The sequence below is a fragment of the Camellia sinensis genome, chromosome 8, assembly GCF_055761805.1.
Source record: "Camellia sinensis isolate YWXY chromosome 8, ASM5576180v1, whole genome shotgun sequence".
In the NCBI taxonomy this organism is placed as follows: domain Eukaryota; kingdom Viridiplantae; phylum Streptophyta; class Magnoliopsida; order Ericales; family Theaceae; genus Camellia; species Camellia sinensis.
Genome location: NC_138968.1, coordinates 69452426 through 69466907, shown reverse-complemented (window position 1 = coordinate 69466907; position 14482 = coordinate 69452426). Strand labels below are relative to the sequence as shown.

At 38.4% G+C, this 14482-nt stretch overlaps 1 protein-coding gene across 1 annotated transcript in view; it reads left to right on the top strand.

Moving 5' to 3' along the window:
- The window catches only part of LOC145797821 (uncharacterized), a 28578-nt gene extending 15005 nt beyond the window's left edge, over nucleotides 1-13573 (top strand). Inside the window, exons 4-5 of the mRNA XM_082885248.1 lie at nucleotides 13303-13400; nucleotides 13534-13573. Of these exons, the coding sequence (XP_082741374.1) occupies nucleotides 13303-13400; nucleotides 13534-13573 (138 nt within the window). The remainder of the gene's footprint in view (nucleotides 1-13302; nucleotides 13401-13533) is intronic.
- The last annotated feature ends 909 nt before the right edge of the window (nucleotides 13574-14482 follow it).

Sequence of the window (14482 nt, the reverse complement as noted above, 5' to 3'; positions counted from 1 at the left end):
CAAGGTGTTTCCCATTACTTTGCGCAGTACCCAATCGCCAATTTTGAATTGTCTTGGATGAACCTTTTTGCTGTATTTTTTGATTAACTCTCGTTGGTATGAGGCGATGTGGACTAATGCTTTTTCTCTTCTTTCTTCTGCAAGGTTGAGTTCTAAGGCTATGGCTTCTCCATTTAAGTCTGGATCAAAATTTTCGCTTCGAATTGTGGGGAGGCCAACTTCTAGTGGGATCACTGCTTCCATTCCATATGCTAAGGAGAATGGTGTTTCTCCTGTTGATCGCCGAGGTGTGGTGCGGTAGGCCCATAAAACATGAGGAAGTTCATCTGCCCATTTGCCTTTTGCCTTCTCTAGCCTTTTCTTTAGTCCATCCAAGACGACTTTATTTGATGCTTCTGCTTGCCCATTTGCTTGGGGATATGCCGGTGTGGAATTGTAGAACTCTATCTTGTACTCTTCACAAAAGCTTCTAAAGATCCTGCCGTCGAACTGAGTTCCATTGTCTGAGATCAGTGCTTTTGGTATGCCAAACCGAGTGATAATATTCTGCCAAACAAACTTCTTCACATCTTTCTCTTTGATTGACGCCAATGCTTCTGCTTCCACCCACTTTGTGAAGTAGTCTGTTGCTGCGAGAAAGAATTTTCTGCCACCGGGCGCTGTTGGAAGTGGTCCTACTATGTCCAAGCCCCACATTGCGAAAGGCCATGGGCTAGTTAAGGGTAGGAGTTCTCTTGCTGGTTGATGTATTTGGTGTGCGAATTTCTGGCATTTTTCACACTTCTTCACATATTTTTCTGAGTCTGCTTGCATATATGGCCACCAATATCCTTGCGAAATAGCCCTGTAGGCGAGCGACCTTCCCCCTTGATGACTTCCACATACCCCTTCATGTATTTCGAATAGGAAGGCTTCTACTTTGCTGGGATGAACGCACTTGAGGTAAGGCCCAGAGAATGACTTCTTGTATAATGCCATAGATGGAGATAGCCAAAATCGCTGCGACTTTGCCCTTATTTTGTTGGCTTCTTTTTTCTCTGCTGGTAGGATGCCGTCTTTTAGGAACAGGATGATGGGATCCATCCATGAAGGGCCTAATTCAGTGCAATATACTTCTTCTGCTTCGGGGTCTTCTATACTTGGTCTTGGTAAGAAGTCGATGAGTACTGGATGAGGGATCGATGTATCTGCCATTGAGGCCAGGCCTGCTAGCTCGTCCGCTCGGCTGTTTTCCTCCCTGCCAATTTGTTCTATCCTTACCACATCAAACTTCTTGATCTCTGTTCTGACTAACTCTTGGTACTTGGCCATTCTGTCGTCCTTTGCTTCGTATTCGCCCGAAATTTGGTTTACTACCAGCAGAGAGTCACTGTATACCATTAGTTCGGCTGCTTTCATGAAGTGTGCTGACTTGAGTCCTGCGATAAGCGCCTCATACTCTGCTTCATTGTTGGATGCTGGGAAGCCAAGGTTGATTGCTTGCTCTATAACCAGGCCGTCTGGAGAGATGAGGACTATGCCAAGCCCTGCACCATGTCGGTTGGATGCTCCATCCACAAAGAGCTTCCACATCTCTCCAACAAATAGTTTCCAGCATGTGGAAGGGTCAGACGATGCCGTGGGGTCAAGGATGGTGTTTTCTTCAAAGTCCATATTGGCTGTCTGCCCTTCGTCCTCTGTTTGAACTGCTGGTGAGCCTTTGTTTGGCTCCTCCTTGTCGTCCTTAATGTGGTCTGCCTTTGTGCTTGATGGACTACTTTCCACTAGGGGTTGCGCTATTCCGGCGTCAACTTCCGTCTCTAGTTCGGTCGATGGACTACCTTTCACTAGGGGTTGCGTTATTCCGGCGTCAACTCCCGTCCCTAGTTCGGTTGAGTTAGTCAGGTCGACTGGACAGATATGATGACTTCCAGGAGTAAACTCTGCGACGAAGTCTGCCAAAGATTGAGCTTTTATTGCGGTCTTTGGTTGGAACTTGATATCGAATTGTCCCAACTCTACTGCCCATTTCAAAATTCGCCCACTGAAGTTCGCCCTTTCAAACAGAGCTTTTAATGGAAAGGCCGTAAGGACGACTATGGTGTGGGCATGAAAGTAGTGTGCCAACTTTCTGGATGCCATCATTAATGCTAATGCTAATTTCTCTAAGGGCAAGTACCTTGTTTCGGCTCCCAACAATGTCTTGCTTACATAAAAGATGGGCAGGTGTTGTATTCCTTCTGCACGAACCAACACTGCGCTAACTGCGTGCTGAGAAACTGCCAGGTATAAAAAGAGTTCTTCACCAGGAATTGGAGTTACAAGTAGTGGTGGGGAAGACATGTACTCCTTCAAGCTTTCCAGAGCTCGGTCGCATTCTTCATCCCACTCAAACTTGGCCTTTAAAGCTTGGAAGAACGGTCGTAGCCTGTCCGACGATCTGCTTATGAACCGGTTGAGTGCAGCCGCCATACCAGTAAGATGCTGCACTTCTTTAACTGAGTTTGGTCTCTCCAACTCCTGGATCGCTTTGATCTGAGAGGGGTCGGCTTCTATACCTCGGTTGGTCACCAGGAAGCCCAAGAATTTGCCAGATCCAACTCCGAATGCGCATTTGGACGCATTGAGGCGTAGCTTGTGTTTCTTCAGGATCTGGAACATCTCGCCTAAGTCTTTCAGATGGTCATTCTCATCCTTGCTTTTGACCACCATGTCGTCGATGTACGCCTCCATTGTTCTGCCTAACAATGGTTCAAACATCTTGGTGACCATCCTTTAGAATGTCGCCCCCGCGTTCTTTAGGCCAAAGGGCATGACCTTGTAGCAATATAACCCCCTTGGTGTTGTGAAGGATGTGACCTCCTGGTCTGGTTCATGCATGGCGATCTGGTGGTAGCCTCTGTATGCATCCAAAAAGCTAAGTCGGTTATGTCCTGCCGTTAAGTCCACCAGTTGATCTATTCTTGGTAGAGGGAAGCTATCTTTTGGGCACGCTTTGTTGACTGTTTTGTAGTCGACGCAGACACGCCATTTACCATTCTTTTTTGGCACTACGACGGTGTTGGAGATCCATTTTGGGTAGTGCACTTCCCTTATCGCTCCTGCCTCCAGTAGGTTGCCTACCTCTTCTGCCACTATTTCGGCGTGGTGGAGTGCCGATCTGCGTGTGCGTTGAATGACTGGTCTGGCGGATGGGTGGACATTGAGTTGGTGACTGATGAAGTTTGGATCAATGCCTGGCATGTCGTAAGGTGTCCAGGCAAACACTTCGATATTAGAAGTCAAGAATTCCATGACCTCTAATCTCTCAGCGCTGGACAATGATGAGCCAAGCAGGAAGAACTTATCCGGGTTCTTCTCATCTATTTTTACCTCTACCAAGTCTTCCACCGCTTTCTGATTAGCTTCTTTGCCGACGTCAGCGAATAGTTCATTACTCTCTGGTTCTTCCACCGAATGAACGTATCCTTTGGCAGCTCGGCTTCCATTTGCTGTGGCAAAGCACTGCTTTGACATGATCTGATCGCCATAGACTTCTTCAATTATACCGGCGTCACTGGGGAACCGCATTACCTGATGGTAAGACGACGCCACCGAACGCATGGCATGCAGCCATGTTCTGCCCAGGATGATGTTGTAGGTGGAGGGGACCTTCAATACCCAGAACTCCACCTGTTTTGATACGCTTCCAGCTCTGACTGGAAGGATTATTTTGCCGACAGGCCACTCTGGCATGGAGTTGAATCCAATCAGGGGAGAAACTGCAGGTGCCAAGTCTTTGTCTTGTAACTTTAGTTGTTTGAATGTGTCGTAATACATGATCTCACATGAACTACCTTGGTCAATCAGAATCCGCTTGACGTCAAAATCCTTGACTCGGAGAGTGACAACCAGGGCATCATTATGGGGGCAGTAAATTCGTTCCAAGTCCTTATCCGAAAAGGACATGACGTTTGTTGCCTCTGTCCTCCCCTTCTTGATGGTGGGTTGGGAACTTAATACTTCCCTAAAGTGTTCAGCCTTCTTGATTGAACCTCTAAGCTCGCATACGCGCTCAGGTTCAAAAATTCCATGAATTACATTGATAATGCCTTGTGGTGGTGCGTCGTTTGGCATTCTGTTGGGTTGGTCATGATCTTGGGAGGCAGATTGCGCTCCTCCTTCAATGTATTCGTCCAAGTGGCCTGCTGCCACCAATTCTTCTAAATGCTGTCTTAGGGGCGTGCAATTCTCAGTTCGGTGCCCCTTTTCTTTGTGGAAGGTGCACCGTGATCTGTCGTCGTAATTCTTCTGAGCTTCTCCAAGTTTGGCTGGCCACTTGACAAAAGGCTCATCCTTGATTTCGCTCAGAATCCGATATATTGGTTTTTTGAACACCGTGGTTATGGCAGTGCGAATTCTTAGCCATCTTTTGTCTGGGTCTTCTCCGTTATCTCGTCTGCCACGTCCATTTTTGTTACTTCGGTCCACCGTATTAACCTTTGCTGAGGTTTTCTTTTCTGGTACCGTGGTCGCACTTGTTTTGGCTTTGGAACGTGCGCCATCTTCTTCTACCCTGATGTGCTGATGCACTCTCTCCATCAGGGCTTCCATGGTGAGGGGTGGCGTCATGGTAATTGAATCCCTTAGTCGGTTCCCTACTGGTAGGCCTCTTTTATATTGCGCAATGGCTAGATTGGTGGGGCAGTCTCCAATCTGGTTGAATGTCTCCCAGTAGCGACTGTTGTAAGATCTGAGGGTTTCTTTCTCACCCATGTCGATGGAGAGTAGCTGGTCTATCTCCACCGGTGTTTTAGTATTTGTCCGAAACCTTGTTACGAATGCTTCTGCCAATTGGGCCCAGGAGGCTATGCTACCTTCTGGGAGCTTTTCGAACCAAGTCAAGCCCAGGTCGCCCAGACTTGATGGGAAAAGTATGCACATTAAGGCCTCGTTTCGCCTGTACACGGCCATGACTTGGCGAAAGTGGCTCAAGTGTGAATACGGGTCCGTCTTCCCTTCATATGTATTGAACTTCGGCTGAAGGAAGCCTGATGGTAGGGGAGCGTTTTCGATCGCTGGGACAAACGGCGAAGTCTGTAGTCTTGCCAATGCTTTGTCCGCTGGTTCGTAGGCCGGTCGCGGTATTGGCATTCCAACCTCGACGCTTCCATGCGTTCGAGGAGCCAACCGTTGTAGGGCCGAAATTCGGTGTGGATCCCTTGCCCTGGCATCCTCCTTGCATCGTGCTTTTTCTTCTAGCACGGTTCGTAAATCGGATGACCTGGGTAGCTCGGTTTGTCTGGATCTGGTTTGGTGTGAATGTGAAGGCCAATACGTACTTCCTTCAGTATATGATCTTTCGGATCTCGTCCTCTCAGACCTGGAGTGACGAGTTCTTGAAGATAAGGAGTGAGTGTCGCCTGTCCTGAGGCTTCTGCTCTCTCCTTGGGAGGGCGTAGTATTCCTACTACGATTCTCTGAGTGGCGAGGGGGCGTTTTATGCTTGCGCCCCTCTCCTGTCGCCACATCTTTATTCTTCATCTGGCGTTTCAAGGCCTCCATGTCCGCCGCCATCCTTCGAATTAGTTCATCTTGTTCCTTCACGCGATCTTCCAGGGCTTGAGGATCAATCCTCCTCCTTTGTCTGTCAGGACTCTGAGAGTGACGAGGGCTGCTATTCCGCCTTCCCCTGCCACTCCTCCTGGAGTTATGTTGTTGGAGTTCCAACTCCGCCATGGGAGGGACGGAAGGTAATCCTTCTCGCCTTGCGCCCCCCTCTGGAGTTAGTCCGTCGACGGCGGACTGCGGTGGTTCTTCAATGTGTGCCATTGACTTGAGAAAAAAGGAGAAGCTTAGTCAAGAGGTTTTGTTCTTGTCTGTTCTTCCCACAGACGGCGCCAATTGTACGGGGAGGAAATAATTCTCCTCGTATAATCCTGTTGACCAAGTCCACGCTCCTCCGTACGACGTCGCTTTGTCACCTGAAAACACAAACGTGAGCTAGCCGGCGGGTGTGTGCCGGAAACCTCTCCGATGCCTAAGTCAGAAAACTTGACAAATAGACAAAGCTCTAAGTTCTCAGAAAGATTGTGTTCAATTACCTCCTCCAAGGTGATGCTTGTGAGCTTTTATAAGTTTCCCGTGGCACAATCCTAGTAGGACTTGCACTTCTCCATGCAGAGTCCTCCTAGGATTCATTCTCCTAAGGATAATGCTTATCCTTTTACACCCTCCCCCACTGCTCAAACCAAGTGGGATGGTTTTCTTTACGGCCGAACTTCCTTTTGACCGAAGTAAACTTGGCTATACCGCGCCACAGAAGGCCGAACTATCCTTAGCTCGGTCTTCTCCTCCAACTCTTTACTTCGGCTGCCCTGTTCGACCTTGATGCGCTTAGATCAAACTTCCAAGTAACAAGTTCGGACCGACCTAACCAATATAAGTCACGACCGGACTAATTCCGACACCGGCCTTCTTAGAACATACTGCGACCGGACTAACTCTGAGACCGGCCTAACTGTGAATTGCCTCCAGACCGGAGTAATTTTACTCTTCCTCGGGCTGAAGTAACGATCTCTTCTTGAGCCGGAGTAATTTCGTCTCCTTGGGCCGAAGTAGCTTTGTCTTCCTAAGGCCGGAGTAATTTTGCCCTTCTGGGCCGGAGTATTCTGTATGGCCTTTTTACCTAGTCCACTGCGTTTTGGGCCTCAAAACCAAACCCGAAGTTCGGCCCAATTTTCCCAAAAATTACCCTCTCAAGTTGTATTTGTAATTTCATCTCTTTTTTTTTTATAAATAATTTCATTATGGCCAGCCAGAAAAAACTAGTGACACACACTTTATAATTTTTTAAATGTCAATAAGATTTTATAACAAGAGTACTTGATTTTAGATAGTTTTGACAATACTTTATGTTGTCCGTTTATAACACTGCTGTCAATAAGTAAACTTACAAGACTATATATATATATATATATATAATAAAGTAAAAAGAGTACAATAGAGAAATATAATAACTTGACCATCACTATCAAGTAATAGACCATTTGCAAAAATTAAAAATTAAAATTTGACTGTTAGACACACTATTTTAAGGATTAGTATGACCAAATTTATATAGTACGACTATGTTTGGCATGTGAGTTGAAAATTATTTTAATTACAAAAAGATAAAATAAGTTAAAAAAATTAATAAGATAAAATGTCATATTCAAATCATAATTATTTCATTTTTTCTCTCACAAAAGTCGAAAAAAATAAAAAAAAAACGCATTTCAAACGAAACTTTTTAACTTACGTTACAAAAGTGAAAAAGTCAAAAAGCCAACCCACTTTCCAAGCAAAGGCTATATGTTAAGTTCAACATCTCATTTGTCATAATAATAAAGTCTCGTTTGAGAATAAATTATTTTAATAATTTTTTAATTTTTTGATTAAAATTGAGGCAAACAAAAATTGGTATGTTTTAGATCATTTTTTAGTTTTTTACAAAAAACATATGTAAAAAAATAGAAAAAAAAAAGTTATTTAAATAAGTTAATATATTTGATATATTATTAAAAATAAATATTAATTTATATTTGAATTTGGAATAACCCAGGTCAAATTTGAAAAGTAAATGTAGACAAAGAATGAGCTAACTCTATAGTTTAGGTGAAAACTTTTAGCTTTTGTTTGGCATGTCAGACTTTTGGAGTTTTTGATTATTTTAGTCATAAAAAGATAAAATAATTTTTTTTGCTCAATAAGACAAAATATCACATCGAATTCACAATTATTTTATTTTTTTTCTCACAAAAGTCAAAAAAATCAAAAAGTCTATCCCAAACAAGACTTTTTAGCCCCAGAGGGTTGTTTGGGATGTCCTAAATAAGTATACTTGCTGTCTTTTTGGATTAAAAAGTAGAGAAAAAAAAATATGGATGCTTGGGTTAACTTTTTGACTTTTTACGAAAAAATGTGTATTAAAATATTATATAAAATTATAAAATTACGAAATTATCCTCGCTGACACAGCACAGTAGTACTGCGTAGTGCACTTTCTGTTACTTTTCAATTTTTTTTTTTTTTTTATATGGCATGTGTGGCTACAAGTGTGCCACGTTGAAAATTTTGTTGGAATGTGTGGCTGCACAGTTTGTGCAACGTTGTTTTTTTTTTTTTTTTTTTTTAATTGACAGATTTCCTTCCAAAAAGAGGTAAATAGTATGAATTTTTTTACTTTTTTAATGAATTTTTGACTTTTTAGATTTTTCTAAGAATGTCAAACTTGGTCTAAAATATCCAAAAAGTCAAAAAACCAACTAACATCTCAAACAAGACTTTTTACTTCCCAACTTTATGGTCTTTATAGAAGAAATGAGAGAGGGCCCACGCCATTGTCACATTCATTTATTTGATCTATTTTTTTAAGGGTAAATTCTATTAAACCCTCTCAAATTATCAATTATTTATGTTTTATCCCTTAATACTTTAAATCTAACAATTACCTCCTTCACACTATTTGAATTTGAATATTAAATCTTTCTGTTAGTCATTTGTTAAATATTTTGATGAAAAAATATCAAGTACTGTGCACAATGATTATATTAAATTTTATCAACATTATCCTATTTTATTTTGGAAAAATTATGCAAATAGTCTCTATAGTTTCAATTTGCTTGATTTTATCCCTTAATTTAACAGATTGTGTTATTTTAGTCCAATAAATAATGGTTGTTAAGTTAATTTAACAAAAAATCAAACAATATGTCAATTTGGTCATTGTATTTTTCACAATGTGCCAATTTAATCCCTGTCAAAATTGAGAAAATTGAAATTGCGGGGACCAAATTGACACATCGTGTAAAGTACAGGGACCAAATTGACACATTTTTTGACCTTCCGTTAAATTAATTCAATAACCGTTATTTATTTGACTAAAATGACACAATCCGTTAAATTAATGGGGAAAATCGAGTAAATTGAAACTATAAGGACCAAATTGACACATCGTGCAAACTACAGGGACTATTTACATAATATACCCTTTTATTTTTTGTAAAAATTTAATATAAGCATAATGTGCACAACACTTGACAATTTTTCATCCAAATATCTAACAGATTACTAACAGAATGACTTAGACCTCGTTTGGGAATAGGATTTTTTAATAACTTTTTGATTTTTTGGCTAAAATACGTTGTTATAAAAACTAGTATGTTTGGGATGACTTTTTGACTTTTTACGAAAAGATGTGCAAAAAGTAGAAAGAAAATAGAATCTTTGACTTTTGGTATAGATTAACAACTTTTTGACTTTTTAACTAAAAAAATCGCTTGTCAAACGAGACCTTAATATTCGAATTCAAATAATTTGAAAGGGATAATTGTTAGGTTTAAAAAATTAGAGGATAAAATATAAATAGTCGATAGTTTGAAGGGGTTTAATATAATTTGCCATTTTTTTAAAAATCTATATGCTTATCACGATTTTTTATTATTTATTTTTTATTTTATTTTATTTTATTTTATTTTATTTTATTTTTTGTGGAGTTAAAATTATTTTAATTAATAAAAACTAAGTTAGAACACCGCCTAAGGCCTCGTTTGAGAACATGTTTTTTTAATAATTTTTTGACTTTTTAGTTAAAATATGATGTAAAAAAAAACTAATATATTTTGGATGATTTTTTGACTTTTTATAAAAATATATGCAAAAAGTAGAAAGAAAATAAAATCTTTAACTTTTTAGTATAAATTATTATCTTTTTATCTTTTTTTTTAATAATTTTTTAACTTTTTAACTAAAAAAATTACTTGCCAGGCATAAGTTTTCTGCAGGGCATCAAATAATTTTGGAACATTGACGGGTCAAGCATATTGACTGGACCTACTAACCTATAAATCCGGTTCTTTTTTCAATTGTCGATACTTAAAATACACATGCCTTATCTTATTTAGCACATTACTATTGTCCTGATCCCCTCCAAGCTTTCTCACAATTAAACTAAACTTATTCATTATCAATATTAATATTAAATTTAAATATATTAAATTTATTTTATTTTATTAAATATATAAAAATCATTATTTATTTTTCATAACTTTCTCAAAATATAAATGTAATTTATTGATTCTATTTTTCTCTATAACAAGTTTTTGAACTTTTATAAATAAAAAATAAAATAAAAATTCAACCATTAATGAAGGTGGGAAATTAATTTTAAGACTTAATAAAATAAAAAATAGTTTAATTGAGATAAATAAAAATGGAGAAATAGATTTTGAGTATCATATATAGCAAATTAATTGAGTATTTTATTATTCTCAAATAATTTCTACATTCAAGTCAGGATTAAAAAATTTAGAAAAATTTACCCATAAATCTTATTTTCTGAAAAGTTGAACCATTTAGTCCTAAATGTTTTCTTATGCACCATTTAGTCCCATTTTTATTTTGGTAATGTTGTTTATTTAATTTTGATTAACATCATCAAGATAAACATCAACATAACATCAACTACATCCTCTCCCTAACATCAACATAAACATCAACTCCATAGCTGCAACTCCTTCGTCTCCCTCAAACCTACATCTGATGTTGATGTTTGATAGCCTGAAGGAGGGCAGGGCTCGAGTGTTCGATTTCTTCAGATCAGCATGCAGATCAATCCCTACTATCATGGAAATCTACAATCTCGAACACTCGAGACGCTGACCGTAGTCCGTCAAGCAAACTCCTCCACAGTCTCGATCTTAACCTTCCTCCGCCTGAAGATGCCTGATCTCGCCGGAACCTCCATTTCCGCTGGCAAACTTCCGATCATCGTTCCGTTATAACTTCAATCCTTTTGTTTCCGAATTGAAACAGAAAATCAAAAAGAGGTTTTTTTTTTTTAGTGAGAATCTAGAGAGAGAGAGAGAGCCTCACGATCGATCGATGTGCTGATATATATATATATATATATTTATGTAAATATACCATAACCAACCTCTCTTTTTTGCAATTGAGAATTTGAAATAAATTTCTCAGATGTTGGTTACGATATCTTTGTTTGTAGTTTTGATAATGATGTTGATGGGTTTAATCCGTTTTGACCCGTTTCGGATAATTCGATTTCTTCATTTTCTCAGATGGATATGGGTTCTTCATTTTTTGGGAATTTGAACTTTGGGAATGTTGCTAATGAGGACTCCAAACCCTAACCGACCCAAAGCAACGATGAGAACACAGGCGAGAACGAAGAGGGTGTTCTGGTGTAACGCCCTCAAAATAAGACAAGCATTTACATATAAACTAACCACATTCCTTTATTTCATTGAGTTTCATTACATAAGTATTACATGTTAACATCAAAACAAAATGCCCTACGGGCTTACAGCTTTCCAAGTTAACACTTGGTTTCAACAAAAGAGTACTAACTCGTTTACACATTAAGCCCTTGGCTTGAAGTTACATGTAATACATCAAAAGTAAAACCACTACACTATGTCCGCTTCTAGCCTTCCAAGCTATGTCCTTGGAGGTGGCATGCTTCCTGTACCTGAAAATGATATTCCCATATAGGGTGAGCCACAGCCCAGTAGAAATACACTAAACCAACCATGGACAATGACTAAAACATTAGCAATTGATAGTTGGTCAACACTGATACAATCACATAAATTACATATTTATGTCAACGACTTACAAGTCCCAATTACTTTTCATTTTCCCTTTTTCAACAGATAAGCATGCTAGCTCTATCATCATTTCCACAGATATGTATAAAAACTATATCTCACATTCAGATAAGCATAAAAGCTATACCCACATTCTCAACAGATATGTATATCAACAATATCCACAGATAAGCATACAAGCTGTATCCACACTCTACAACAGATATGTATATCAACAATATCCACAGATAAGCATACAAGCTGTATCCACACTTCACAAAGATAAGCATATGAGCTCTATCTTCACTTCTCTAGACAAGCATATGAGCTCTGTCTACGGAGTTCATCCCCTATCTCCTCCCAATACCTATCCGGTTTAGAGGTACATCCCCTATCTTCCCCTAAACCGCGGAGTACATCCCCTATCTCCTCCTCTACACATAACGTATATAAACACATTGGCTCTATATACAATCACACAATACACACAATTAATGTATACTATCAACCGTCAAGTTCCATGACACATTCCATTGATTAGTTTCCGTTTACCTAATCATCATGCATTGTCTACAACAATCTCGACTATCCTCCACCGATAGCCCAAAGCAGTTATTTCTAAAACAGAAAATAAATGCACAAATGGATATTCAATCAACATTTCATTTCCTCATTTCTCACCAATTAATTATCCCAATTAATTAAACAATGTAATTAGGCCATTTTCCATAATTACCATTTCAACCCTTAGGTCCCATTTTCATCAATGATTCAACAATCATTCCATTTTTCTATGCCAAACATGCATCTAGGTTTATTATGAATAAAACCCCAACTTTTGTAAAATTACACAAAAGCCCCAAACTTTCACAAAATTACCAAACCAAGCCCAACATCTCAAAATACCAAAATTTAAAGACAAAACCCATAGAGAGGAGTAGGTTATCCCTACCTCAATTTCGGAGTCCCAAAGGAGAAGACGACAAAACCCAACGTGCTCCAAAACCCGAGATTTTCAGATTAAAATGAAGCCCTCGACGATCAACAACTTTTTTGTAAAGGCCAAAGGTGAGTAAATCACTCCTACTAGATCAAAACCTAGAGAGAAGGTAGAGTCTAGAGTGAGAGGCTCAACAATGGTGATTTTGGAAAAGTAAGAGAGAGAAGAGAAAGTGAAAAAGTGATTTGAAAAGTCACAATTTCGGGATTTAAACCCAGTCTTCCGCTCGAGCGTAAAACACCCCGCTCGAGCGGCCACTCACAGACTTCCGCTCGAGCGGCCAACCTCCCGCTCGAGCGCAGAATGCACTCGCCCAGCACTTTTGCAGAACCAGGACTCCGCTCGAGCTCCCAACCCTACGCTCGAGCTCACAACACTGCACAACAAGATACTGGATGGACGTAATATACGCTCGAGCACCAACACCTCCGCTCGAGCGTACAAATCTGGGCAACTAGTTTTGGTTTCTAAACTCAACCAACCTGTAGCAAACCCGCTCAACACATCCTATAACTCAAATACAACGTAAGAAAGGATGTAAACAAGATAATAAACAACTACCAACATCCACGGACACATGTCCGGATCACTATACAACAAGGGTAAACTTGGGATCGCTACATCTGGTATACGTTTTTTGGGGTGTTCATAGAGCTGGGCAATTTTTAATAGGTTGTTTTTTTTTTTTTTTTGTGACAGTCATTGATTTTTGATGTTGGGTTCTTTGTTGTTGTTTACAGGTTGAAACTGATGTTTGTGGTTGAAACTAACACAGTGGCAGCGTTCTACTTCATTGGGTTTATGTTACTCCTTTTTTTTTTTTTTTTTTTTTTATTCAAAAGAGAAAATGTAATGTTACTTGTAGATTGATATGATGTTGGCAGTATTAGAAAAGTTTATGTTTTTTCCAAATGTTCTGGTTCATTGTAGGACTGTTAATATTGATGTTGTTTTAATGATGATGGTGTAGTTGATGTTGTTTTGATGGTGATGATGTTGTTTTCATAAATTAGTCCGCCCATGTTTGATGTTGTTTTGATGATGATGTTTGTGATGTTTGATGTTGTTTTGATGATAATGTTTGATGTTGTTTGATGATGATGTTGTGATGTTTGATGTTGTTTTAATAATAATGCTGTGATGTTTGATGTTGTTTTGATGATGATGATGCTTGATGTATATGCCCTCTATGGTCAATTTCTCTATAATGGGACCTTTCAGTCTATAAGAAAACTTTTAGGAGTAAACGGTGTATAAGTTGTTAATTTGGGATTTATTGGTGCATCACCCTTAAATTTAATTTTAGATATAATAAATGACAAATTATTTGCATTGAATATTATTCTCAAATGATTTCTTGATCATTCATTCCCTACCAACTAATATGTTTATTTTGAGGCGATTAGGTTTTTCTTACTTCTATAGTTATTTTTAAATTTTTTTAATAATGTAAAAAATATTAACTTGCGTTTTTTTTTTTAAATATGCATTGATTACAAATTTAATCACTTAAAAATAAAAATTGAAATTTGAGAATAAAATATGACTGAGAAAATATAAATTAATAATTTTTTTTTTTTTTTACATATGAATAAATAAGTAAGGCAAATTGCTGGGAAAAAATAAATCTATTTGTTTCAAGTTTAAAAAAATTCAAATAATAAATGCATTACTTAAAATGATAAATTTTACATTATTTGTGTAGATAAATCTTATATTAAATAGATTGTTTATTTTTAATTATTTTATCAATGAAAATTAATTTTTTATTATTAAATGATTTAATGATATCTTAACAATTCAAGGATTTTATTTAATAGTGGATGAAATTTAAGAATCATATTAAATAATGCTAAAATATGTATAGATTTTTGATAAT